This window comes from Gobio gobio (assembly GCF_949357685.1).
Source record: "Gobio gobio genome assembly, chromosome: 14".
Taxonomy (NCBI): domain Eukaryota; kingdom Metazoa; phylum Chordata; class Actinopteri; order Cypriniformes; family Gobionidae; genus Gobio; species Gobio gobio.
The window spans coordinates 30167737-30193625 of NC_137107.1; the positions used below are offsets into that span (position 1 = coordinate 30167737).

The 25889-nt window shown below is 38.4% G+C and overlaps 1 protein-coding gene across 1 annotated transcript in view; it reads left to right on the top strand.

The window, feature by feature from the left end:
• ank1b (ankyrin 1, erythrocytic b) overlaps window positions 1-25889 on the top strand; it is a gene marked incomplete at its 5' end in the record, with an annotated part of 95545 nt that overhangs the window by 59898 nt on the left and 9758 nt on the right. Inside the window, 30 exons of the mRNA XM_079834940.1 lie at window positions 347-445; window positions 544-741; window positions 1324-1422; window positions 2046-2144; window positions 2315-2413; window positions 2506-2703; window positions 3272-3370; window positions 3476-3574; window positions 3720-3917; window positions 4212-4310; window positions 5097-5195; window positions 5292-5390; window positions 5804-5896; window positions 6078-6150; window positions 11105-11125; window positions 12329-12452; window positions 12575-12638; window positions 13847-13959; window positions 14205-14429; window positions 14742-14896; window positions 15063-15274; window positions 15621-15825; window positions 16098-16194; window positions 16766-16994; window positions 17361-17489; window positions 19606-19725; window positions 20951-21035; window positions 22635-22709; window positions 22806-22937; window positions 24027-24185. Of these exons, the coding sequence (XP_079691066.1) occupies window positions 347-445; window positions 544-741; window positions 1324-1422; window positions 2046-2144; window positions 2315-2413; window positions 2506-2703; window positions 3272-3370; window positions 3476-3574; window positions 3720-3917; window positions 4212-4310; window positions 5097-5195; window positions 5292-5390; window positions 5804-5896; window positions 6078-6150; window positions 11105-11125; window positions 12329-12452; window positions 12575-12638; window positions 13847-13959; window positions 14205-14429; window positions 14742-14896; window positions 15063-15274; window positions 15621-15825; window positions 16098-16194; window positions 16766-16994; window positions 17361-17489; window positions 19606-19725; window positions 20951-21035; window positions 22635-22709; window positions 22806-22937; window positions 24027-24185 (3796 nt within the window). The remainder of the gene's footprint in view (window positions 1-346; window positions 446-543; window positions 742-1323; window positions 1423-2045; window positions 2145-2314; window positions 2414-2505; window positions 2704-3271; window positions 3371-3475; window positions 3575-3719; window positions 3918-4211; window positions 4311-5096; window positions 5196-5291; window positions 5391-5803; window positions 5897-6077; window positions 6151-11104; window positions 11126-12328; window positions 12453-12574; window positions 12639-13846; window positions 13960-14204; window positions 14430-14741; window positions 14897-15062; window positions 15275-15620; window positions 15826-16097; window positions 16195-16765; window positions 16995-17360; window positions 17490-19605; window positions 19726-20950; window positions 21036-22634; window positions 22710-22805; window positions 22938-24026; window positions 24186-25889) is intronic.

Sequence of the window (25889 nt, forward strand, 5' to 3'; positions counted from 1 at the left end):
TGGTATAATCTAAATAGACCAGTCGGTTAATTTGACTACTCGATCCTCCTGTATCCATAGTATCTATCCAACCGTAATCACGTCTCACAGTGACATTATTTACTGGCTGAGATGAAAAATCACACTGCTGAGACTGCTGTATCCGACTTACTTAATTCTAGCTCATGGAGAATGACCTATTTTACTTCCTCATGGGAAAAACAGGTATTTTCTCTTTGTGACAACTTGTTTTAATGGTATACTGTGATGCATACATGAATAAGGACAGAAAATGCAGCTCATGTAGGATGCATGAAAACATGGCTGGCATATTTTCAGAATTGCTTATTCTTTCCATTGTCTGCAGGATGAGCTGACACCGCTGCATTGTGGAGCCAGAAACGGTCATGTACGTGTGGTGGAGATCCTGCTAGACCAGGGTGCTCCCATTCAGGCCAAGACCAAGGTAGCCAAACTATATTACTAAGATGTGCGATACTGTAGCAGATTTTTAGCTTTATTGATGGTGTAATCATGTTGATAATAATGTGTTCCCCCTTGCAGAATGGTCTATCTCCCATCCACATGGCAGCACAGGGTGATCACATGGACTGCGTAAGGCAGCTGCTGCAATACAATGCAGAGATTGATGACATCACACTTGATCACCTGACCCCGCTGCATGTTGCTGCACACTGTGGGCACCACCGCATGGTCAAGGTGCTGTTGGACAAGGGGGCAAAAGCTAATGCCCGTGCTCTGGTTAGTGCATCCACCCTGTCTTTTACTTGTTTTTTAAAAATCGTTTTTAATTAATATTGCCTGTTAATGTGACGGTGACCCTGATTTCCCGAGGGAGACACTAGTCCCGAGGTAAATAGTTCATCAGCTCCAGTTTGTATCCAGCCTCTCATGGAGACTTCGGATGCCCCGACACCTGTGATGAGACGACTCCACGCCTGTGAAGAGACGACTCAACGCCAGCGTTGTTATGGCCTAAATTAATACACGATTGATTAACTTTTTCGAACATTATTCTTTAACATTGTCTTTCTAACATTTTTACTGTACATCTATGAAATGCACTTTCTGTAAAGCTGCTTTGAAACAATGTGTATTGTGAAAAGCGCTATACAAATAAATTTGAATTGAATTGAATTGAATTTCCATCCGTAAAACAAATAACTGAATTTGATATTGTGACAATTAGTTATACTGTATAATACATTTAGTGCAATATTAATTGTACATCATAGGCTCAACTTGGTACTCCATACCTCCCATTTAATAGTGTACAGCTGTACACTGTGAATGTATTAGTTTATTTTTTTGTGTATCTTTCAGAATGGATTCACTCCATTGCACATTGCCTGCAAGAAGAACCACATGCGATCCATGGACCTTCTACTGAAGCACTCAGCATCTCTGGAGGCCGTGACTGAGGTCAGATTACTCTCCGGCTGTCACTTTGATGGATAACCTCTATTCACTTTGCACCATCTACTCTTTTAGCTTGACCCTTGTATAAAATCGAAAGACTATGAAGGAATGAGCAATGCATGACGATTAATTTGGGAGAAGAATATATTAACATTATACGCTATCGTTACTGCTAAAGTTTGGGGTAATTACGTTTTTGTTTTTTAAAGAAATTAATAGATATGTATTCAGTAAGGGAGCATTAAATGTATCAAAAGTGACTGTAAAAACATTAATGATGTTACAAAAATATTGGTATTTCAAATAAATGCTTTCTTTTGAACTTTCTATTCATCAAAGTATCCTGAAAAGAGACCCACAAAATATTAAGCAGCTGTTTTCAACATAGAAAGAAATAAAAATGTTTCTTGAGCACCAAATCAGCATATTAGAATGATTTCTGAAGGATCATGCGACACTGAAGACTGGAGTAATGGCTGCTGAAAATGTAGCAATGCCATCACAGAAATAAACTACATTTTGAAATATAGTCAAATTAGAAACAGTTATTTTAAATTGTAACTTTCAATTAAATGACAGAACCCTTAAACACATTTAAAACAAAAATGCATGTTCTTGTCTCTTAGTCGGGTCTGACCCCACTTCATGTGGCTGCATTCATGGGGCATCTCAACATAGTGAAGAGTCTTCTTCAGAGAGGAGCTTCACCCAACGCTTCTAATGTGGTAAGAATTATGTATCTGTTTAACACCTCAGATAGAGCAATTTGAATCCCCAAAGCACGTCTATTCTGCTTTACAAACTGGCTAATATCTTTAGCAGCAATGATGACAGTAATCACAGTTTTCTTTTCAGAGCGAAATGTTTGTGACTGTATTAAAATGTGCCATTGTAGAAAGTAGAGACCCCTTTGCACATGGCTGCCAGAGCGGGGCACTGTGAGGTGGCTCAGTTCCTGCTACAGAACAATGCGCAGGTGGATGCCAAAGCGAAGGTATGCCAATAGTACAAGCTGTTTTATCTTCATTTATTTTCTTTTGTTTTAAAAATCTCATGTTTCCTCTGTCTCTCTCTTTACTTTGACAGGATGATCAAACCCCCTTGCACTGTGCCGCTCGAATGGGACATAAGGAACTGGTGAAGCTGCTCTTGGAACATAAGGCCAATCCAGACTCGGCCACCACGGCAGGCCACACTCCTTTGCACATCGCTGCCCGCGAGGGACACGCCCAAACCACACGCATCCTGCTCGACGGGAATGCTCAACAAACCAAAATGACCAAGGTTCTCTCCTCTCAATTAACCCTTTGCTAAACCCCAGCTTAAAGTCTGCATGAAACAGAAGTTTTCTTTCCTATTGTGACATATATCAGAGTGAAACATCTTCTCAAGCTAGAGAAAATGTAGGGCGGGACTTGATTTTGTCCATTGATTGGATTGCTGGATCATTGTGGTTTGCTGTTGGTGCAATCTCATGTGAGTGACAGGTTGTCCCGCCCTTGCTTCAGTAAACACGTCATCAGAGAAGAGATGAAATTTTGTTGCAAGCAGGAGGGGAAGTTATATTGATTAAAGATTACAAGGGCACATGAATTTAAAAAAAAAATATGTGCACGGGTAGATTGTTTACAATAAATGTTGCAAAAAATGGTTAATTTTGATTTCATGGTGACTTTGAAATACTACCGACCAATCATACCTTAGAAACTGTTGGCGTCCATTGAAGTCTTGTGTATTTTATAAAAATTATTCAAAAATATGGTAGCAAATAAGGGTAGTTTACACCAAATGACAATAAAATATACACATCTGCACCTGCATTCTCAGTATGTATATCTGCGTTTTTTTACAGAAAGGATTTACCCCTCTTCATGTAGCATGTAAATATGGGAAAGTGGATGTGGCGGAGCTACTTTTAGAAAGAGGGGCCAATCCCAATGCAGCCGGAAAGGTAATTAATCAAGACGAACATCTGATATCTCAGTACAAATCTTCTCAAATCAGATGATGGTCAGCGGTAGCTGACTGAGGCCGTGTCTCCTCTCTCCCCTCTCAGAATGGCTTGACCCCTCTGCACGTGGCCGTCCATCACAACAACCTTGATGTAGTCAAGCTGCTGGTCAGCAAGGGTGGCTCTCCGCATAGCACGGCGAGAGTAAGATACGCATAATACACCTTTCTCTTAGAAGATATTGGCGGGTGACTATTCTGAGCTGTGACGTTAGGAGTAGCAGTCTATTTCACTATTTTAAAAGCAGTTCAAGAAAAACGGTCAATTTGACTTTTCTTCCATTTGACAGAACGGCTACACAGCTCTGCATATTGCAGCCAAACAGAACCAACTAGAGGTGGCGAGCAGTCTGCTGCAGTATGGAGCTAATGCCAACGCAGAGTCACTACAGGGCATCACCCCACTTCACCTGGCGTCACAGGAGGGGCAACCTGACATGGTGGCTCTGCTTATTTCCAAGCAGGCCAATGTGAACCTGGGCAACAAGGTGATACAGTGTTTAAGCTTTGATTAATAAGTATTTGGTTCAGGTCATAGAGAGAAAATGAATAGAAAGCTAAAAAAATTGAGACATGGTGGAAGAATGTAACAAGGGGAATAGGAAAGGATGCATTTAATATCTATCTGATATCTTTGTGTGTGTGTGTGTGTGTGTGTGTGTGTGTGTGTGTGTGTGTGTGTGTGTGTGTGTGTGTGTGTGTGTGTGTGTGTGTGTGTGTGTGTGTGTGTGTGTGTGTGTGTGTGTGTGTGTGTGTGTGTGTGTGTGTGTGTGTGTGTACAGAATGGGCTGACAACTCTGCACCTGGTTGCTCAGGAAGGGCACGTGGGCATTGCAGACATGCTGGTGAAGCAGGGTGCTTCAGTCTATGCATCCTCAAGGGTAAGACACTTCAGTACACACACACACACAAACACCAGTGCCATCTGTAGAATGTCCTAGAATTTAGACCCCAAAGCCCTGTGTAATATAGTCTACTGCTAAATCGAGAAAAAAAACAAAAACAGAACTTAATCTTTACATTATCTGAAGAAAATAGGAGTAGGTTTGGCCAAGTTTGGCCTATGTTTTGGGTAGTTTTCAGGGCATTGCTATGCGGAGTTGCTAAGATGTTCTGAGTGTTTAAGACATGAATGTACAGTTGCTAAAGTGTTGTGAGAAGTGTCCTGATTCTCTAGGGTGTTGTTATGCAGTCACTAATGTGTTCTGAGTTGTTTAAACATTGCTATGGTGTTGCTAATGTGTTCTAAGTTTTTTGTTACCGGAGCAGGTCAGATATGCCCAAGTCTTTTTGATATTCTGATACCTAAATATGGCTCAGATCCCTCCTTCAATGTAAGCTGCAAGGCTTTAGGTGTCATTTGTGTATGTAGCATTTTGTCTGAAAACAAAAAACCCTAACCATATCAGCAATAGTAATGTAATGCTTGTTTAGCAAACACAACTACTAAGGAGATATTATGATCTGTGTTGAAATTCACAGTGAGTGACTTTAACCTTTTCATAATCCATTCTTCACACCATTAAATCCTTCTGGCTCTGAATCTAAGGGCCTGCTGAAGTGTTGTAATATTAGCTGACATTGATCTTCTATATGCACTGGAACCTACCCATTTAGCTGTTCACTTCATTGTTGTTCTTTCTCAACCTTTTTAATCTCTCTCTCAGATGGGCTACACACCCTTACATGTGGCGTGCCACTATGGGAACATAAAAATGGTGAAGTTCTTACTCCAGCAGCAAGCACACGTTAACAGCAAGACCAGGGTAAGGGCTACACATCTGGATGTCCTCTTTTTGTACACTTTTTGCTGTTAGTATGTACCTTTTGCATTTTCATTCTCCCTCATCTTTCTTTTCCAGCTGGGATACACTCCTTTACATCAAGCAGCCCAGCAGGGTCATACAGACATCGTCACCCTGCTGTTGAAACACGGAGCCCTGCCCAATGAGATCACCACTGTGAGCAGACCCCCTTCCGTCATACTTGAAAAACGACAATTTTTCTCGCCAAAAATAGTATACACTGCTTAAATGTCTGGATCATGTGACACTGAAGACTGGAGTAATGATGCTGAAAATTCAGCTTTGCATCACAGAAATAAATTATATTTTAAAATATATTCAAATTGATACATTTATTTGACATTTTAATAATATTTCTCAATATTACTGTTTGTTTTGTATTTTTAATCAAATAAATGCTTGGTGAGCATAAGAGACTTCTTCTTAAAACATAAAAAATCTCACCGATCAAAAACCTTTGAACGGCAGTGTATATATATTACATTCCTCTCCCACCATATCAGACAGATATAATATGATCAGATATAGATGTGAGATTTAGTGACCTGACTCTGTGTTATCTGTGGCAGAATGGGACGTCACCCCTGGGTATTGCTAAGCGGCTAGGCTACATCTCTGTCATTGATGTGCTCAAACTGGTGACTGAGGAATCTGTATCTATGGTGAGAGTCGTTTGCATTCTCATGAACTTTATCTATTCTCAGTCTAGGATTTCAATCTTCAAAGCTTGATTTGTGGCTTTAATTCTGTCATCTTTCATCTCTTGTTAATCTGGTCGTCATCTTTGAATTGTACAACATTTGCCATCTTGACTTGTTCATATATTTCCTCTCTATCCCTCAGATCACCACTGAGAAGCATCGTATGAGTTTCCCAGAGACGGTGGATGAAATACTGGATGTGTCGGAAGATGAAGGTGCGTACATGTGGCACATATTGGATTTAGCCTGAAGGATATCATACTGCAGTAAATGGCACATTAAAGCACTGATTCTCAGCTGCTGTGACAAGGTCTCTGTACCATGTGGATGGTGCTAGACTCTCAATTAAAAAATGAGCCAGTTGGCAGATGGGTTGGTGGGTCATGTCGCAAAAGTTACAGTCTGAAGTGAACTAGAGATTAGAGATGTTATCACACCCAAAGACTACTTGCGTGACTGCACAATGTGATTTACACATGTAGGATCAGTTGTGTAAATTAAATATTATCATTTACACACCCCATGCCTTTCGAGACCTGTATGACTTATTAAGCAGTTATTTAGCAGGATCCAAGCTGCTCTTTTTCATACAATGAAAGTGAACAGTGACCAGGGTTATTATCATGGGCATCACTAGGCCCTTTTAGGGGGGCTTCAGCCCCCCCAAAACTTCTGCCCAGTCCCCCTAAAAAAGGTGTGATTAAACTTTATAACATAATTATGAAACTGGCGGGAGGCTTCAGCTTCGTCGTGTCTTTTAATCAGCATGTTCTTCAATCCGCAGTGGCGTCAAGCAGAGCGCACGTCAGAAGCAGAGGTGTGTGCGTTGATCTGAGCCTCATTGGTCTGTCATCGCTCGTCAATGTCAAAATATTTGAGAAAACCAATCAAATCAGAGTAGGCAGGCTTTATGTTCACACAGAAGCTGCTGAGGCTGAGCGCAAATTTTAGCAGCGCCACTCGACGCCAAGTGCGAGATATGTAGCTAAACCAAGCGGCAACCTCCCGCAGTTTCTCTTGAAGCCAATACGGAAGTGACTTAAAGGCTTAGTTCACCCAAAAATGAAAATTCTGTCATTAATTACTCACCCTCATGTCGTTCGACACCCGTAAGACCTTCGGAACACAAATGAAGATATTTTAGTTGAAAGCTGATGGCTGAGAAAGGCTTCAGATAGGCCTCCATTGGTATTCAGTACATTAATACTCCCAAGACCCATAAAAGGCACTTAAAACGTCGTTACAAAGTCCATCTCACCACAGTGGCTCTACAATAATTTTACGATGCGACGACAATAGTTTTTGTGCGAAAAAAAAATCAAAATAACACCTTTATCCAACTTGTTCTTGTCTTCCGTGTAGGCCTCCACGACTCATGCGCAAGAATATGACGTAGCGCCAGCGTTCGGGAATCCATGAAATGCACACTTAAGCCCCATTTTGAGAACTACGCTGAGACCTAAAGCACGATCAATGTAGAATCCAACAGCTTAGACACGCGCGTCTTCCTCTGCTTGTAAACAAATCCCTTCTGGGTCATGTGTCCGAGCGCCGGATCTGCGTCATATGCTCGCGCATGCGTCGTGGAGGCCTACACGGAAGACAATAACAAGCTGGATAAAGGTGTTATTTTGATTTTTTTTTTGCGCGCAAAAACTATTATCGTCGCATCGTAAAATTATTGTAGAGCCACTGTGGTGAGATGGACTTCGTAACGATGTTTTAAGTGCCTTTTATGGGTCTAGAGAGTATTAATGTACTGAATGCCAATGGAGGCCTATCTGAAGCCTTTCTCAGCCATCAGCTTTCAACAAAAATATCTTAATTTGTGTTCCGAATATGAACGGAGGTCTTACGGGTGTCGAACGACATGAGGGTGAGTAATTAATGACAGAATTTTCATTTTTGGGTGAACTAACCCTTTAAACTGCAATTCATCGACTGGCCGCTAGGGACAGGCTCCAGAAGGGAGCAGAATCTCATTGAGCCCCATGTTAAAATGGCCAACTTTACAGCAGATTAAAACATGTTTACTGCCTGGAACAAATTGTGGTTTTGGTCTTTACGGCTAATTTTGCCCTTCATGACAACTGTGAGGGGGGTGAATTTTTTTATAACTCATTCGTTTACATTATATAAAGCATTAAAGTTCTGCATAATTAAGGGCGTGGCCACTTTGAGTGACAGGTGGATAGCCATTTATCTGCTGTCTGTTAGTCATCGCATCACTTCAGCTCCGCCCATGTCCTGCCTTTTTACTCATTTTCTGTTATCCGGGAGTGACGCGTGATGACGCGATGCCAACGGCCATCTCGTCCATACTTTGCGCTTCAGAACGCCTCATCAGAATCCTATGGGTGACGTCACGGACACTACGTTCATATTTTTTTACAATCTATGAGACAAGCTAAACTTAACATTTCATATTTGACAGCTGCTTCTTTAAGTCAGAAATGTTAAACAAATGACAAAAATATTCAGGCAAATTAATAAACATTTGTCTAATTTCGCCATTTTAAATTGAAATAGGCCCATATGTCATTTATAATATAATTAACAAACAAGAAATATTAACAAAGCCGTTTTCTTCAGATTAGGCATAAGATTAATAGTAATGAATGTGTGCATATTGTGAATTAATTTGATAAATTTAGTTACCTAGCTTTCCTGGTAGCCTTCAGTAAATTAACATCTACGAAAATGATTGATTCATAAAACATAAATATCAGTTAAACATATGTTTACTTTCTTCACTGATGAAAATGGAAAAACTTGATCAGTCATGTCTGCCCACTGACATGGTTTTCAAGCTATTGTTATCTAATTTTTTGGCGTTCAGAATATCTTAAACTGCACATATGTAGATCATGGAAATCAAAATTTTCTCGGGGTAGCAAGCCCCCGAACCCCCCCTAACTACCTCACATTTGGGATCTCAAAATATGCCTACATTGTATGATTAAGGGATGTACAATATGGTTATGCAGAATAAGGCATTAATATTTGCTTTATAAGTAATAATAAACAACCAATATCCAATTGTTAATAGTGAGAATTGGACCCTAATCTAAAGTGTTACCATTTTTTTTTTCATACCCTCACTGGGGGCTGAGCCTCCCTAAAATGAAAATCCTAGAATCGCCCCTGGTTATTATCATGAACTAAAACTAAATTAAAACCATAAAAAACATTTTCATTACTTGAAATAAAACAAACATTATCTGAAATAAAATATAATAAAATTTAAATGAAATAAACTTATTTTATTTAAGCTAGTAGCAACATTTCTCAATTTATTTTAAAGTACTTAAATAACTAAACTAAAACTAAAAACTAAAACATAATAAAAAAACTATATAGAAAAAACAAGTAAAAATGACAAAAAACACAATAAAATTACTAAAACTTAATATTCAAAGCAGAACATATAAAAATAAATATTCAAAATATTAACAAAAACTTGCAGAGATTTTTTAACCGCTGTTTTGTTGAATGTTTATTTTGTTGTTAAGCGCGCTGTACATATTTACGTATTCGTTTAAACGACACTCTCATCAGTGTGAACATCGGGATGTTCATTAAAGCTACACTGTGTGATATTTTCCCCCATCTAGTGGTTAAAAGGTATATGACCATCCAGGGAATATTAGTTTCTCTTCCTCTCAATTCCGATTTCGTTTTAAATCCTACGGTGGCCGATTTAGTCCAAGTTTAATATGGCTTCCAGTTCGACCTCGTCCACATTCGACACGGTGCCATCGAGTGTTAAAACGCGAAAGGCGAAGCTTGAATTTACGGGTATGTCCCTCTTTGGCTAATGTACTTTCAAGATTGAGGGGCAACATGGCGACCGGCATTCAAACCCCTCACCCGTATGTATTTTCAATGGCATATTATAAACTTACGAGAATACTTTATTACTTGAAAGAAGTAAATATACATTAATGAGCACATATATTTTTGAAAGAACTAAGTGTTTTTAGCTAAGAATAAACTAAAAAAGTTACACAGTGTAGCTTTAACAGTATATAGCTGCAAAGGTATTTCATTCTTCTTTTTATCCATAAGCAAAAAACAATAAAGAATTTTGCTGTTAGTATATCACAAAATCAATCTTTGCAAACTTCTCACACGCTTTCAATTTCTTCTCCTTCTTCGTTCTTAAAGGAATAGTTCACCCAAAAATTAAAATTATCCCATCATTTACTCACCTTCAAGCCATCCTAGGTGTATATGACATCCTTCTTTCAGACGAATACAACCAGAGTTATATAAAAAAAATGTCCTGGCTAATCCAAGCTTACAATGGCTGGGAATGGGAGCCATTGTAAAATTTGAAGCACAAAAAAAGTGCATCCATCCATTATAAACTTAATCCACACGGCTCCGGGGATTTAATAAAGGCCCTCTGAAGAAAAATATCCATATTTAAAACTTTATAAAGTAAAATATCTAGCGTCCGGCAGATCGCCTTCCGTATTCAACTTACGAAGAAAGTGTAACGCCTCACGCAGTTCAACACGCTTACGCTACATCCGACATCATCGGCGCTAATTTTCATTTTTGGGTGAACTATCCCTTTAACTTTGTTTTCTGTGCATTTAGGGCTCTGTATAATGTTAGCAATTTCATTAAAAAAATATCTGAACTCCATAACCTTAGACCTATTGCTCATTTCACATGTTCTTGAACCAGCATATCACAAAGAGCATTCTGACCTTGAGCGGACTGAGCGAACAGAACAGAGCTCCGCTCACATGCTCTGATTCAAATGGATCACTTTTATGGTGCTTTTGTGGTGCTTTTTGATGCTTTTTGACAGCCATTGGTCTCTATCCAATTATATTGTAAGGAAAAGAACAGCCTGGACATTCTGCTGAACATTTGCCTATGTGTATTAACGATACAGAAGAAAGAAAGTTTGGAAAGAATGATTAAAACTAAAGATGACAGAACTTCCATCTTTCATTGATCTATCCCCTTAAGCTTGATTGGCTCTAATCATTATGTGTGTTTGTTTATTCTGAGAGATGATTGATAAATTTCCATTTATTTAGGACTTTAATGGATTGAAAAAGCAAAAGCAAGTATTTCATGATATTCTAAACCTACTGTAAACCTACGGTAGCATCGCCAGTCTGAAATGTTCCTTCTTCCTTCCTGCTGTAGGAGTTGCTCAGCTAACATTAGGTAGGAGCGTCTCCCACTTTCTGGCTTGGTTGTCCGGTACTCAGTGGTTCGTGAAACGTGTGCCTCCATTTCAAGCGCTCTCATCTTGTCTCTGACTCTCAAGCCTCTCTAACTGCTCTCTATTTTAACATGTCACTTTGTGTTACTACGGCGTCGGCCTCTCATTATCGTGTGGTCATGATGTTTCTTTTCCTTTACTGACAGTAACGTGTTTGTGGATCCATCATTAACAGGACTGCATCTGAAATGACTTTGTGTTCTCAACATGCTGTTTGTGCCAGGGTTTTTCTTCAACTATGGGTACTTTTGGCCTTGTGCAATAAATAAACACACTTAAAACATACTTTTATTTGTCCTCTAGCAATGTCCAAAAGTGGATATACAGGCATTTTTTGTCAATTTCCATCATATATTATATTATATATTAATTTAGATTATTTAATGTATTTAAATGTATATATTAAATTAAATTATTCAATAATATTAAATTATTATATATATATATATATATATATATATATATATATATATATATATATATATATATATATATATATATATATATATATATATATATATATATATATATATATATAGGAAAAATGGGTAAAACTATACAAGTTATACATAAAAGGTATTGGAAAACTATCAAAAATAAATAATGAAGACATGAAAAAATGTTGAAATGTGTTTGTTTCTATGAAAATCAACCGCTGGGACCCATAGTGCCCGTAGTTGAAGAAACGCCTATAGGTTCTCTTTATCCAAACACTATGGGAGTCACACTGGGAGTGGATAATTTTACTAATTGATGATGATTATTTGACTCAGCAGAGGGCTCCAAAATGAACTGACAAAGTGACTGTTTTACGCGTCTCTGAACACCTGTGATTAAGCCCCTACAATAACATCAAACAATCTCTCCCATGCAGATTAAGTGTGATCTTCTCTGCACTACCGGGCATGCCCACTTCAGTAACCGAATTTCTTGATTGCTTCATGTTTTCCATTGGCTCTGTCTGTATGACTTCATTGCTTGGACTTGGTGAATGAGTGAAGGTTCTTGTTTGTGCTCGACCGGGAATGATGGTGGATTGTGAATGCTGAAATTACGTCTGAGCTTTCCTTCCTTTCTCTTAATCGTCCTTTTTTCCTGCAAACCTCCTACATCGGTGTCTGTGACATATTTTGTGCTGTATGTAGGTGATGAACTTCTCGGGATGGATGGGGCTCGCTATTTGAAGCTGGATGACCTAAAAGACCAGGATGATGATTTTCTGTCCCCCAAGAAAACCCTGAGAGATTTTGAGAGCGGGATGGGCACAACGTAGGTCACAGGAGCACAATGCAACAATTTTGTTGTTTGGCTTAGATGCTAGAACAGAATTGATTTGACTTAAAAATAAAGTACTAGAGTCAGATTGCAACTATCTCCTTCATTCTCTCCAGACCTTACTCACCCGCAATTCCCAGAATTCCATGTGTGTCACCTGAAACTGTCATGTTGGACCAGGTATTGTACTTTTCTGCTTCATGTGCTGAAATAAGAAATGTTCCTTGGTCTGGTGTTATCTAAATGGTCAAAGATTTTCATTTGATGGTCTAAGCCAGCAGTTCTCAATCTTTTTGACTCCAAGGACCCCCATTGTCCACAATAATATTTGAAGGCCCCCTTAGCCCTCAACTTGGTTTTCAATCTATTGGCACTGATTCTGTCTGAAACGATCCGTTTCCTTTAAGGCGTGTTAGTAAATGGTCACTGTTATGATTGGCTAACGTCATTGCATAGGAAACAGTATCAACGCCCCCTTGCTATTGCACGTGGGTGTTTTGGAAACATTCCGAATAACCATCATTTACAGATAAAGTGTTATGAAATAGTTTACTTACTGCTATGAGATCTAATACAGTTGGCTGCTTCAATTATGCCTCGTTGACAAAACAAAATGCTCCGAACAAGCATAATCCTCCGACGCAATCCGGGACCATATTAAAATAAACCATCCGCTTGTTTCCGATGCTGGGATCCTTCTGAAATCTGTACAGAGATGTAAATTAGCTGTCTAAACTGGACGCGTCAAAGCAAACGTTCTTCCACTCTTCCATTTGTCTTGTTGTCGGAGTATGTCAGAAACTGAATGCTTTTGACGCAATGTAGGTCAATGTCAGCCGTTAAGCGACTGAATGCCAGTGGGCGGGGCCTATGGTGTTATGATGTATAACTATTAGTTAGTCCATATAAGCCATATGTCTACATATTATTATTAGTCAATTTAAGCCATATGCAAATGTATTTGACCATGTGACGTCACAAATCCAACAATATCCAAACGAGATGAGCAAATGAGCTATGAAACTAGCAGGATGTTTTAATTGTACAAAGACCTCTTATATGTCAAAATATCAAGGCAAATTTGATTTATCATGACCCCTTTAAGTCATTTTGAGGCCCCCTTGAAAGTTTGCTGAGGCCCTGGTTGAGAATCACTGGTTTAACCTGGTAGACCTCTTTTTTTAAGCTGGTTAAGACTGGTAGACCAGCTTGGCTAAGCTGAAAGAAGTTTGAGTTAGTTAACCCTGTTTCTAAACTTGACTAGCTGGTATGACCTGGTTTTCCGAGTTGACCTTTTCTCTCTTTTATTCTCATAAAGCTATCATTGTATCTCTGTTTGTGTGTGTCTTTGTGTCTGTGTGGTCTGTGCTACTCCTGTGTGTCTGCAGCACACACCTGTCCCTTTGCCAAAGGAGTATGACGAGGACTCTCTAATCCCCAGTAGTCCAGCCACAGAGACCTCAGACAACGTTAGCCCAGTGGCCAGCCCCATCCACACTGGGTCAGTGCACATAATTCACATTCAGCTAAAAACAAATCCAGTAAACGGATGTTACGAACACTTCTCACCGCTTTTATCTCCGTATTTATCTGTTGGTCATAAATGCTTATTTTTATACCTGTCTTCACTGTCATCTTGTGTCTAGGATTAGGTTCTTTTGAAGAGGTTTTAGCTTTATACTGGAGATTCCGGCTGCTTTGAAAATTCTTTGTGCCTGATTTGCTCACCGGCTGATTGTTTGACAGGTTTCTGGTCAGCTTCATGGTGGATGCGAGAGGCGGGTCCATGCGGGGCAGCAGGCATAATGGTCTGCGTGTGATCATCCCGCCACGCACCTGTGCCGCCCCCACACGTATCACCTGCCGTCTGGTCAAACCACAGAAACTGACCACCCCACCTCCTCTAGTAGAGGGAGAGGGACTTGCATCTCGTATTATCTCTCTAGGGCCTTCCAGTATGCAGTTTCTAGGGTAAGTGTGCGTGTGCAATAAGGATGGCAATTGCTTGTGATTCTGGTTGTGATATTTCAGTTCCTTAACAATTCCATTAAGGATGCTTTTAGTAGGACTAGCAAAGCTAGCACTAGGACGAGCAACGTTTGTGTGGAGAGAGCATTTTAAAACCATCCGGATTTGACAAGGCAAATGTATCAGACGTAGCTAATGGATAAAGTCCATTCTTCATTCTGAATGAACCATTCTTATTGTATTCACTCAGAATCTTGTTGTCAAACAAAGGTATGTTCAACTAATGCTATTGCACCTTCCCGTCATTCCCTTCAGGCCAGTGATAGTGGAGATCCCTCATTTTGCGTCCTTGAGCCGAGGTGATCGGGAACTAGTGGTTCTGCGAAGTGAGAATGGGTCCGTGTGGAAAGAGCATCGGAATCGCTATGGCGATGATGTTCTGGAGACCATCCTCAATGGAATGGATGAAGGTAGGTCTTATGTTTCACTTAGAGGAATTCCCATAAGCCCAAAGAGTAAAGAGTTTTATTTGCTCTTTCAATTATGTTGCAGGAGGTACTAACAGACACATAGCATATCACTTTACATTGCCCCCAGAATAAGACTGACCTTGTTTTCTCTGGGTGCCTTCATCAGATCTGGAAAGTCACGAGGAGCTGGAGAAGAAAAGAATCCGACGTATAATATCCACAGACTTCCCTCTTTACTTTGCTGTGGTGTCACGTGTCCAACAGGAGAGCGATCTTATTGGCCCAGAGGGAGGTCAGCTGGCAAGTAAGCTGGTGCCCCAGGTCCAGGCCATTTTCCCAGACACGGCGGTCACTAAGAGGGTCCGACTTGGCCTACAGGTGAGCTTTCAGAATGTAGAGAGAGATTGAAAGTGAAAAAAAATATCATCACACATTAGATTTCATAAAAAATATATGATAAGAACCAGAAGCGTCATGCCCATTTAAACCGAACTTGATGATGAGTGCAACTTAATTTTTTTTATCTTCGATAATGAAGCTGACAATATATTGTAGGGGAAAATGCTTATCTAAAATGCAGTACATTTTGTCAAAAAATAAGATGATAATATAATAGTCTTAAGGTTGGTGCATAAATTCAGAGGAGAATGACTGAAAATGATCTCAGTAATAACTGATTTTTAAATCTTTGTGTCTTGTTTCTTCTCCTCCTGTCTCCACCCAGGCCCAGCCAATCCCTGATGAGCTGCTGACTCGGCAATTAGGAAACCAGGCCACATTCAGTCCCGTTGTGACAGTAGAGCCTCGTCGGCGCAAATTCCACCGACCAATTGGTCTGCGTATACCTTTACCTCCATCTTGGAGGGAGAGTGCACGCGATGCCGGCGAAGGAGACACTACTAGCCTCCGCCTCCTCTGCAGTGTTATTGGTACGGTCCAGTTCTGATCTATTTCAAAGAAACATTGTCTGAAATTGACATTTGTGTTATGGAGAAAGGAAGATTGTCTTGAACGCCAGTCTTTTCCAGCCTCAGCCAGATTTGATGTAGCTGTCCTGCCAAGCTGCTTGGAAAAGGCTGAAACAGACTGGTGTCCTGCCTGGAGAGGGACACTGGGATAAAGATAGATTCAGCAAGTTCATTCCAGATGGTGTTGGTTGAAAAAAAAACGTATTTTATAAAAAGCTGTAAACCTTCTGCAGGTGGCACCGCTCCCGCTCAGTGGGAAGACATCACTGGCACTACCAAGCTCATGTATTCCCATAGCTGTGCCAACTTCACCACCAATGTGTCCGCAAGGTGAGACACAAAAGAATTCAAGAATAGAGCACCTAGGGGCGAATTTACTAAACAGTTGCACTATATTGTGCGTTGTATTTCAGCACAAAAACATGCATCTCATTTATTAAACACCTAAAATCTGTTTAAATCAGTCACTAAATGTTTTAACATAACGCTGTACCATAAATATTATAAAGTCGAATAATATAAAGTCATTCTTTTCATGCCTCATTTCATAAATTGTGCTATATTCAAAAGCCTCAGTACTATGTTCATGGCACAATTAACACTGTGCTTTTACCATCTCTGAAAAGTAGGTAGTACATTTTATTTTATTGTTCTGTTTTTGTTGTTTGTATGCACTTTCTAATGATAATTGCAGGATTAATTCATTAAATTATGAAGCGTTTGCCACAACGCAGACAGTGTGTACAAGTAAACAATGCTATCAACATCAACTTTCATTCTTGGTGAATTCCCCCTCAGATTCCTGGCATCCGTCATTGCAGCCCATTTACGGGTAAACATTGTCTCTTGTGTTTGTTTTTCCCCTCTATTGTACTTGTGTCTGTCCTCTGTTTCACTGCAGGTTCTGGCTGGCGGACTGTCCACGAACGGCAGAGGCCGTGACCTTCGCCAACCTGCTGTACCGTGAGCTGATGTCAGTTCCATACATGGCCAAATTTGTTGTATTTGCTAAGATGAACGATGCCAGAGAGGGCCGCCTGCGCTGTTACTGCATGACTGATGACAAAATAGACAAAACCCTTGAGTTGCACGAGAACTTCTCCGAGGTGGCCCGCAGCAGGGACATTGAGGTTAGCTGACATAAAAGCATATGTATATGTCATATATATTTTTCTGATGTACACAACAACAAAAAAATCAGAAAAATAAGTAGGATCAATTTTATTTTCATATATCATTCTGTACGTGTTTGATGTGCATTTTGCTGTGCATGATGTGTGTGTTTGTATCATTTGTATTGTTTCAAAGTTTTAGTTTCTAGAATTCTGTTCTTACAATGCAGTTTAGATGTCATTTTTAAGTTTATGATGCAACTGTGTGCACGTGCATATATGTGTGTGTACACCATAAAGTCGACTCACTATATTAATGCTAAGTCTCTGACTCATTCTGACTCACTGCTCTCCTTGTGTTTCTCCTTCCTTTACCTCCCACAGGTGATGGAGGGGATGCCGCTGCACTTAGAATGTTCTGGAAACTTGGTGCCTGTGAGGAAAGCCACCCAGCAGCCTCGTAGCTTCAGTTTCCTGGCCTTCAGAGACAACCGGCTGCCTGTCTCTGTAAAGGTCTGTACATCTGTCTTCCCCTATCCATTTCTATCCATGAGTGTTTCTTAGGAAATATAGGAGTTATAGAAGTTCATGTCGAGTTCCCTTGTTTCAGTAATTTAATTTTATTCAGTCAACCTACACATATTTACGTCATTGAGTGTCATCCTGTGTGTGAGTATTTGTGTGTGTGTTAGCATTGTAGCATCACTTTGTCTGATCATCTTGTCAATTTTATGTACTCCCTAATGTCTTCAGTAGGGCTGCACAGGTATTCGAAATAAAATCAAAATTGTAATATGTCCAAGTGTGACCCCAGAGCGTTCAATTTAAGTTTGCACCGCACTTTCCTTATAGCGTCCATTGTGAATGCAAAGTGCTTCTTGTTCACTATATTTTTACATGAATGCAATTTTGCTACTATACAAGTTATTAGAAATCTAATCTAATCTAAAATCTAATAATGTGACACTGGGTCACAGCTAGAAATTATAACAGGAATATTACAAATGTAATGCTATTTTATACTATATTATATTATTTTAATATTCTAGTTAATATTAATAAATAATATTCTAATATCAAATTATTATTTATTATGTCGTTATACTATTTATAATCATTTGTTATTCTAATATTCTAGGTAACATTAACTCTTTCCCCGCCAGTGTTTTTCTCATTTTTAAATTTTTATAAAGTTTCCAGCCACCACCAACGTTTTTGATCATTTTCGCAAAAATGTCATGGCCCCCCTCCTTTTAGCAACACTTGAATGTGGGTAGGGTTCATAAAAAAAGCAACTTTTTCAACAAAAAGCTGAGAAAATATTTTTTTTTCCCCAAAGACTATCGCTTGTTTCTGCCATTGTTTTGTCTGTGTTTTTATCCAGCGATTCAGTACTCTTTCAGAAGATGCATAATAGCACCCCCTACCGTATAACAGTGAAATTTCTGTCAATGATGGGAAGCGTTGTATCATAAATGATGGAAAATTCTGTCAATGGCATGGAAAAAATTTATAAATAATACTCTTTAAAATTAAATTATTAATATTAATTATTATTAGAATAATACCTATGTTGAAGTGGTGTGGATTTTTTTTTTTTTTTCGTGTGAGTGAAAAGTGGAAAAAAGAGATAAAGTGGACAAAATATATAAAGATATGTGTATCCTCTTTCAAGTCCACTTCCAGTGTGAATGCAAAAATAACTTTTTGTACATTTTTCTTTTCTTTTTTTTTTTTATAACTTCACTTTATTATAAACTTCACTTTATTTTATAATTTCACTTTAGGATCACTTTCTTTTTAAGAGAACTCAAGTGTGAACACCCTTAAATACTAACACTTTTTACTGGCAGTAGAGCATGATTTGGAACCAAAAGGCATCATTTAGCTGCTGTTTCCATGTAATGTTATGCTATTTGGTTCTTTAGGTGAGCAGTATAAGATGTTAAATCTGTATCATATCGCAGCAGGAATCGCAATATTTGTCAATATTTTTGGTCCAAATCGTGCAGCCCTTGTCTTCAGCGTCTCTGATTTTCCTCAGTGCTGTCTTTCTCTCTCCACTTGTCTCCCTCCCTTCATTTTGGTGTGTCATTGTGGCTTACACTCTGCACCTCTTTCTGTGATTGGTCAGCCACAGACAAGCTGCTCTGTGTTGTATTTTTGGCTCTGTGGCGTAGTGGTTCACCTCGTAACTGTTGTATTAGTCTCGTGAGCATGCCCTTAACTCTTTCACCTTCTAGCCTGCCTGCCTGCCTGTCTGTATGTCTGTCTCACTGTCTCTCTCTCTCTCTCTCACGGTCACACTCTTACTGTCTGATCTCACAGACGGCCAGGTAAAAGTAAAGGTAAATCTCTCTGTCTCTCGCCTGCCTGTGGACTGCCTCCATCCCCTTCCCCACCTCCCGTCAACCTGTATGAGTCACAGCCGGGCAGCTGCTCTGTCTAACACTCTTTAATCTCTCTATTTCTCTACCTCTCTCTTTCTCTCTTTCCTCTTTCACTCCCTTTATTCCTCTTCCCCCTCTCTTTTGTTCTTATTTGACCCTCGCCTCATTTTCACCCCTCTTTTATCATGTTCTCTCTCCATCTGTTCCTCCCTCCCTCTTCATTTCCCCTGGCTCATCAGGTGAGAGACGGCAATAAGGAAGCCACCGGGTTCCTGTCCTTCCTGCGCAAGTCAACCAAGTACGAGGACACGCAGCATGTGCTGTGCAACCTCAACATCACCATGCCTCCCTGTGTCAAGGTGTTGTCACTGTTCATTTCCTCTGTTATCACTTACACCTGCACATGATCTCATGAATTCTATTCTGGCAAGACGTTTTTTTGTGTTTCACAGAAACAAATTGATCACAGCTGTGTTTTTGTCACTCAACCTCAGTTAAAATTTTCAGAGCAAATTACATACAGATTTTTGGACTAACTTGGGCAGCCAGAAAACCCTACTCCATGTGAATGGGAATGTCTGTGTGAATTGCTGATATTTCGCTATTCAATATGAATTTAAATCTACTTTCTTGGTTAATAGCAGTTGCTTCAAGGACTACCTGCTGGAATCACATCCAACATTAAAACAAGATTGAAATAAAATACTTTAATTCAAATATAGCTAACTAAATAAATGAAATGTAATATATATCAATAAAATACATATTATTTTAAAATATATATTTTATTTATAAATCAACGTTATTTAAGAATCTGTCAATTTTGTTTAAAATATTTGTATATTTTTAAATGTTTGGAAAGCTAATCCTGTCTAAATTGTAATTATTATGACCTTCCAAATTCAAATGACTCAGAATTATTATTATTATTCTTTTTAACTAATCACCAGCTCATAATGGAGTTACTATATGAGTTGTCTAGACCATCTAGGGTTCAATTAAATTACATGATTAAAGAAATTGATGTTCTTCAGGTCACATGACATTTAGGATATATCTAGAGAGATATCAAGATATTTCTTAATGGTATATTGTTAAGGCTACATTAATAGTCATTAACGTTAAACTGATTAAAATCTACTTAAATGGATTCAAATTGAATGAGAAGTCGGGGCCATGCCACAGCAGTCAGCGCATGTGCTTCTAATTCTTTGAGCCTTGGGACTCATATGGGTGATGAAGTTTTTTTGTTTGGCTTCTTCTCAGTCCCTCTGTCCTCAATGTGTTTCTGTGACTACACTTTATTTATGAAAAAAATGCAGGAAAAAACTAAGAGAGCAAAAGTAAAATGGAAAAAAGATTGATGCACAATATCTTTATATAAAATGCTCAAAAAAGTAAATAAAAGGAGTTGGTGTTTCAGATGTAATATTGTCTTCAGATTCTCTTTCTGTGTGTTACAACACCTTCAAGCTATTTTTATACATGAGCACCTTGATGTGTATGTAGCGACATGCTCCAAAAAATACCGTATGAAAGACAAAACTGCTGCAGCACTGTGTATACTACATTTTTTTCTCTTAGGTGGTGGGTAGCGATGAGCGGCGGAGAACGTTGACCCCTCTCGCCCTGAGGGAGAGGTACAGCACCCTGAACGAGTCTGGCCTGGGTAAGATATAGCGGCACCATGCTGCCCTTCCCCTCAGCTGTGGAGGAGGGTGGCTTCTGAATGCTGTGCCCATATCCTTGCTTCTATACCTGCCCAATCTCTCATGCATGGCTGTGACTGGGCATTGGATGCTGAGCACTGCCCTCTTTTATGAGGGTGATGCTGGGATTGCACTCACAGGGGCCACAGCTAACACAAACAATTCAGAGAAACAGGTGGCCCTTATATTTATTGAGCGAATGAGCAATAATGAAGCGCATGGTACTGGTTTGATTCTATAGTAAATACTGTTAGCATGGCAAACTCCAGCTTTGACAATGAGCTTTAAAGGGAAAGGACTGTTAAAAGCTGCCTGAATAGAGGTGTAGAAGGTGGAGGAGTGATTATAGAGGGGGCCCGGGAGGTTCAAGGCGGCTTTGCCATCCAAAACGCATCACATCTTCATTGTTCTCGAAGCGGATGAAGCCAACTAAAGTATGTAGGGTGCAGATTTTGACCAGTTCTTGGTAAGTAACGATCAACGTTATAGTTTAAGTCATCAGTTATAACTAATATTGGTCATTTTACTGGATCTGGGCATTTTTACCATGGGCTGTTTTACCATATACCACTGATTTCATATACAGTTCTCAATAAAAATTATGGATGCCTTTCAATAAGAGGCTGTTTTCATTACATTCCTGTTTTTCTTGTCTTTATTGACAAGATCTTTACTGAACATGTTCATTATTTATATATATATATATATATATATATATATATATATATATATATATATATATATATATATATATATATATATATATACACACATACATATCAACATATATATATATATATATATATATATATATATATATATATATATATATATATATATATATATATATATATATATATATATATATATATATATATATATATATATATATATATATATATAAACCCCAAGTATTAGAAGTTAATAAAGAAGTAAAAGAAGTTAATACCTTTTCAGTAAAAGAAGTTAATACCTTTTCAGTAAAAGAAGTTAATACCTTTTTTAAATAAAAAACATATTCAATTGTTTGTTTTTTTACTTTCTGTTCTTCAAAGAATCCTGAAAAAATGTATCACAGTTTCAAAGTAGCACTACTTTTTCAACATTGATAATAATACAGAATCTTTTTTTAACACCAAATCGGCATATAAGAATGATTTCTGAAGGATCATGTGACACTGAAGACGAATAATTATGCTGAAAATTCAGCTTTTCCATCACAGGGATAAATTACATTTTAAAATATATTAAAATAGAAATCAGTTATTTCAATTGTAAATTTATTTTTTACTGTATTTTTTATTAAAAAATAAATTCAGCCGTGGTGAGCATAAGATACTTTTATCGGAAACATTAAAACAATTTTACTGACCCCAAACTTTTGAACAGTTATTTATATATGACAGTATGTGAATTGTATTGTAGTGTTTGTTCTCCTGGGTTTTTCAGTAAAAGCCACAGTGAACTATACAGTATTTTGTCCACTAGCTGGGTATGTTATTAAAGTGTTTCATCACCGGGCTGTTTGTGAAAACTGGTATATTTTGTCTTTGATTCAGCCACTGTAAATGCCATGGAGAGAGCCGAGCTAAAGATCACAGTAATAGCAGAACAGCTGGGACTGAGCTGGACCGGTAAGAGCTTTGCCTCTTGTATCTCTTTTCATTACCTCTCAGTCTTTTTCCCCGTAACTCACATTCTATAAGTGCTTTTGTCTGTTTTCGTTGTAGAGCTGGCGAGGGAACTACAGTTCAGTGTGGATGACATTAACCGGATGCGAGTGGAGAATCCCAACTCTCTCCTGGACCAGAGTTTAGCTCTGCTTAATCTGTGGGTTAGCCGAGAGGGCAAGAAGGCCAAGAGTGAGGATCCATAATAAACGCTCTACCACTTTATGGCTTTATCCACCTTATTTTGCTCTGTCATTTTCTGTGAACGTGCGATTCATTAGCTTCCATGGGGAAGTAACCAGAAGAATAACAAAGTGTAGTAAAACTATTTGCTCTACTTACCAGCGTGTTTATGATTACGATAATAAATGAAAATAATATAATGACAAATAACAGTTTGCAATATCAAGCAGCAATTTTCAAACCAAAAATTATTCAGACATCAGATATAATTTTTTACTAGTGGGTGCAGGACATTATAGTTAATTTATGTAAGCGAGGATAGCAAAATAAAGTAAACAATGAAATATTATACCCACAAATTCTTCATACAGTGGACTACCAGTAAAATTGATAAAAAATTGGGACCAAATTTATTCAGACACTTTGACCTGACCATGTTTTGCTTAAGTTTTTTTCTTTTAATGCTAATGCGACCTTTTACACCACAGACTGAACAAAATGAAGCATTGCTTGGACATTGGTCGACCTAAATTGGTATTATCTAATTTTGTACTTAAATTTAACAGCTGATTGGTTGATGGTAATCAATGACATACCTTTCTATCAAAGTTATCTGACATTATCAAGATTAATTTGTTCTGACACAGTTCAACTCTTGAGTTCTTGTCATATTTTATTATAATTTTCTAAACTATAGCGAATAAACTGTGATAATGTGAGAAAATGTTGAAGGTGTCTGAATACATTTTGGTTTGACTAACTGGAAGCGGATGAGACCAGAAGCCTTGCACATTCGAGTTACAAATGGTCACACCTGCTCTTACATTAAAAATAAGGTGGATACATCAGTATTATTATTATAAACTAAGCAAAAACTGTTGCCATAAAGAAAAGTTTTCATAGCCAGAAGCAGAAAATGTAACTGCAACTATGAAAGGTACTGCTGAAATGAACTAAATATGAACTGAAATGTTCATTTAAAAATTAAATTAAAAGCACAGAACTATAACGTACACAGAATTATTTTCTTTACAGAATTTATTTTTTTTCCTGTCTCTATATGCTACTATAACACTTCTTCCATCATCATATCTTCAGTGGAGAACCTTTATGGAGCTTTGAGGAACATTGACCGGGCAGATATTGTGAAGTCTCTGGAGGCTCAGGCTCCACAGGTGCTTCCCGAGGCGGTGGAGGAAGGAGCCTGCAGACTGGTTGATCGTGACTCCACTCTGCTTTCCCCAAGCATCATCAATGGTAAGAACAGACTGCAGCTTGCTCGCACTGATCTTCTAATCCTCTGTACGTTTATCAATGAACTGACATTAGACACCAAGTTAAACCAAGGCTTAGATGTTTGAAGCTGCATGGGTTCGCCACTAATTGCATACTAGCTGTAGTCTCCCAAAATCTAGAGCATGAAATTTGGGATGAAAGTTTGTACGAGTCAGGATTTAATGAGAATTTTTTTCTTCAATCTATCTATTTTTTTCACTGATGAATCAGGCATGCCATGGCAATGCCGCCATTTTCAGCCTTTTCCATTCATTATTACTAAACAAACCTCTCAGTAGGGTGATGGCATTACTTGACAAATATGAGATTTGCTTCAGGTACATATAACAAATGCAAATACAAATGTGTATAACAATATATCACATACACACATGAATAATTATATGTAGTTATGGTAATGGGAAATTTTTTTATAAAAGGATATAATTTTATAAAATTTGATTCAAACACACACACACACACACACACACACACACACACACACACACACACACACACACACACACACACACATATATATCAGAATTATTAGCACACTTGGTAAAAATGATCAAAGATGGCTGTAAAAATAAATCTCCATTGTTTATTCTTTTGATCTTGCATTAAAAATCGAACCTTTCATTGAAGTAAAACAATTGAAAGAGGGAGAAATCACATTATGAAATAAATATTTTTCTCCAAAACACAATGGCCACAATTATTGGCACCCCTAGTAAAATTTCTCTGAAGTATATTCCCATTCATATTTGCTCGTGTTTTTTATTTTATTTTAAGCACACCAAGGTGACTAGGACCATGACATTGTCTAGCTATGACTTCTTGTTTCACAGAAGTATAAATATGAGGAAACACAAAGGCCAAATTCCCTTAATCATCCATCACAACTTTAAAACTAAAGAATATAGTTCTGATGTTCAGCAAAAGATTGTTGAGCTTCAATGAACATGGAACAATCCCCATTTCCACCATCAGGGCATTAATTAAGAAGTTCCAATCAACTAAAGATGTTACGAATCTGCCTGGAAGAGGACGCGTGTCTATGCAGTCCTAATGCACAGCGAGGAGGAGAGTTTGAGTGGCCAAAGACTCTCCAAGGATCACAGATGGAGAATCGTAGAGATTATTTGAGTCTTGGGGTCAGAAAACCTAAAAACGATCAAACAGCCCCTACCTCACCGCATGTTATTTGAGAGGATTTTAAGAAAAATCCTCACTCATCCAGAAACAAACTCTTCAGCATATTCAGTTGTCAGACACGACTGGAACTTCAAACAGGACTGGATGAAACTAAACAGATGGGTTTGGTGCACACAGATTTAAAAATTACCCCATGCCAAAATATACTGCTGGATCTGTGAAATTTTTGACCTGTTTTTCTGCCCGAGGTCCCGGACTTCTTGTTCAGATACGTGGCATCATGGATTATATCAAATACTAAAAAAAAAAAAAATCAAGACCTGTTTTTCTGCCCGAGGTCCCGGACTTCTTGTTCAGACACGTAGCATCATGGATTATATCAAATACTAAAAAATAAAAAAATCAACCTGACCGCTTCTGCTAGAAATCTTATAATTGTAGGATCTTCTATCCAGATCCAAAACAAACATCAAAATCAACACAAAAATGGCTCACTGAGCACAAAATGAAGCTTCTGCCATGGCCATT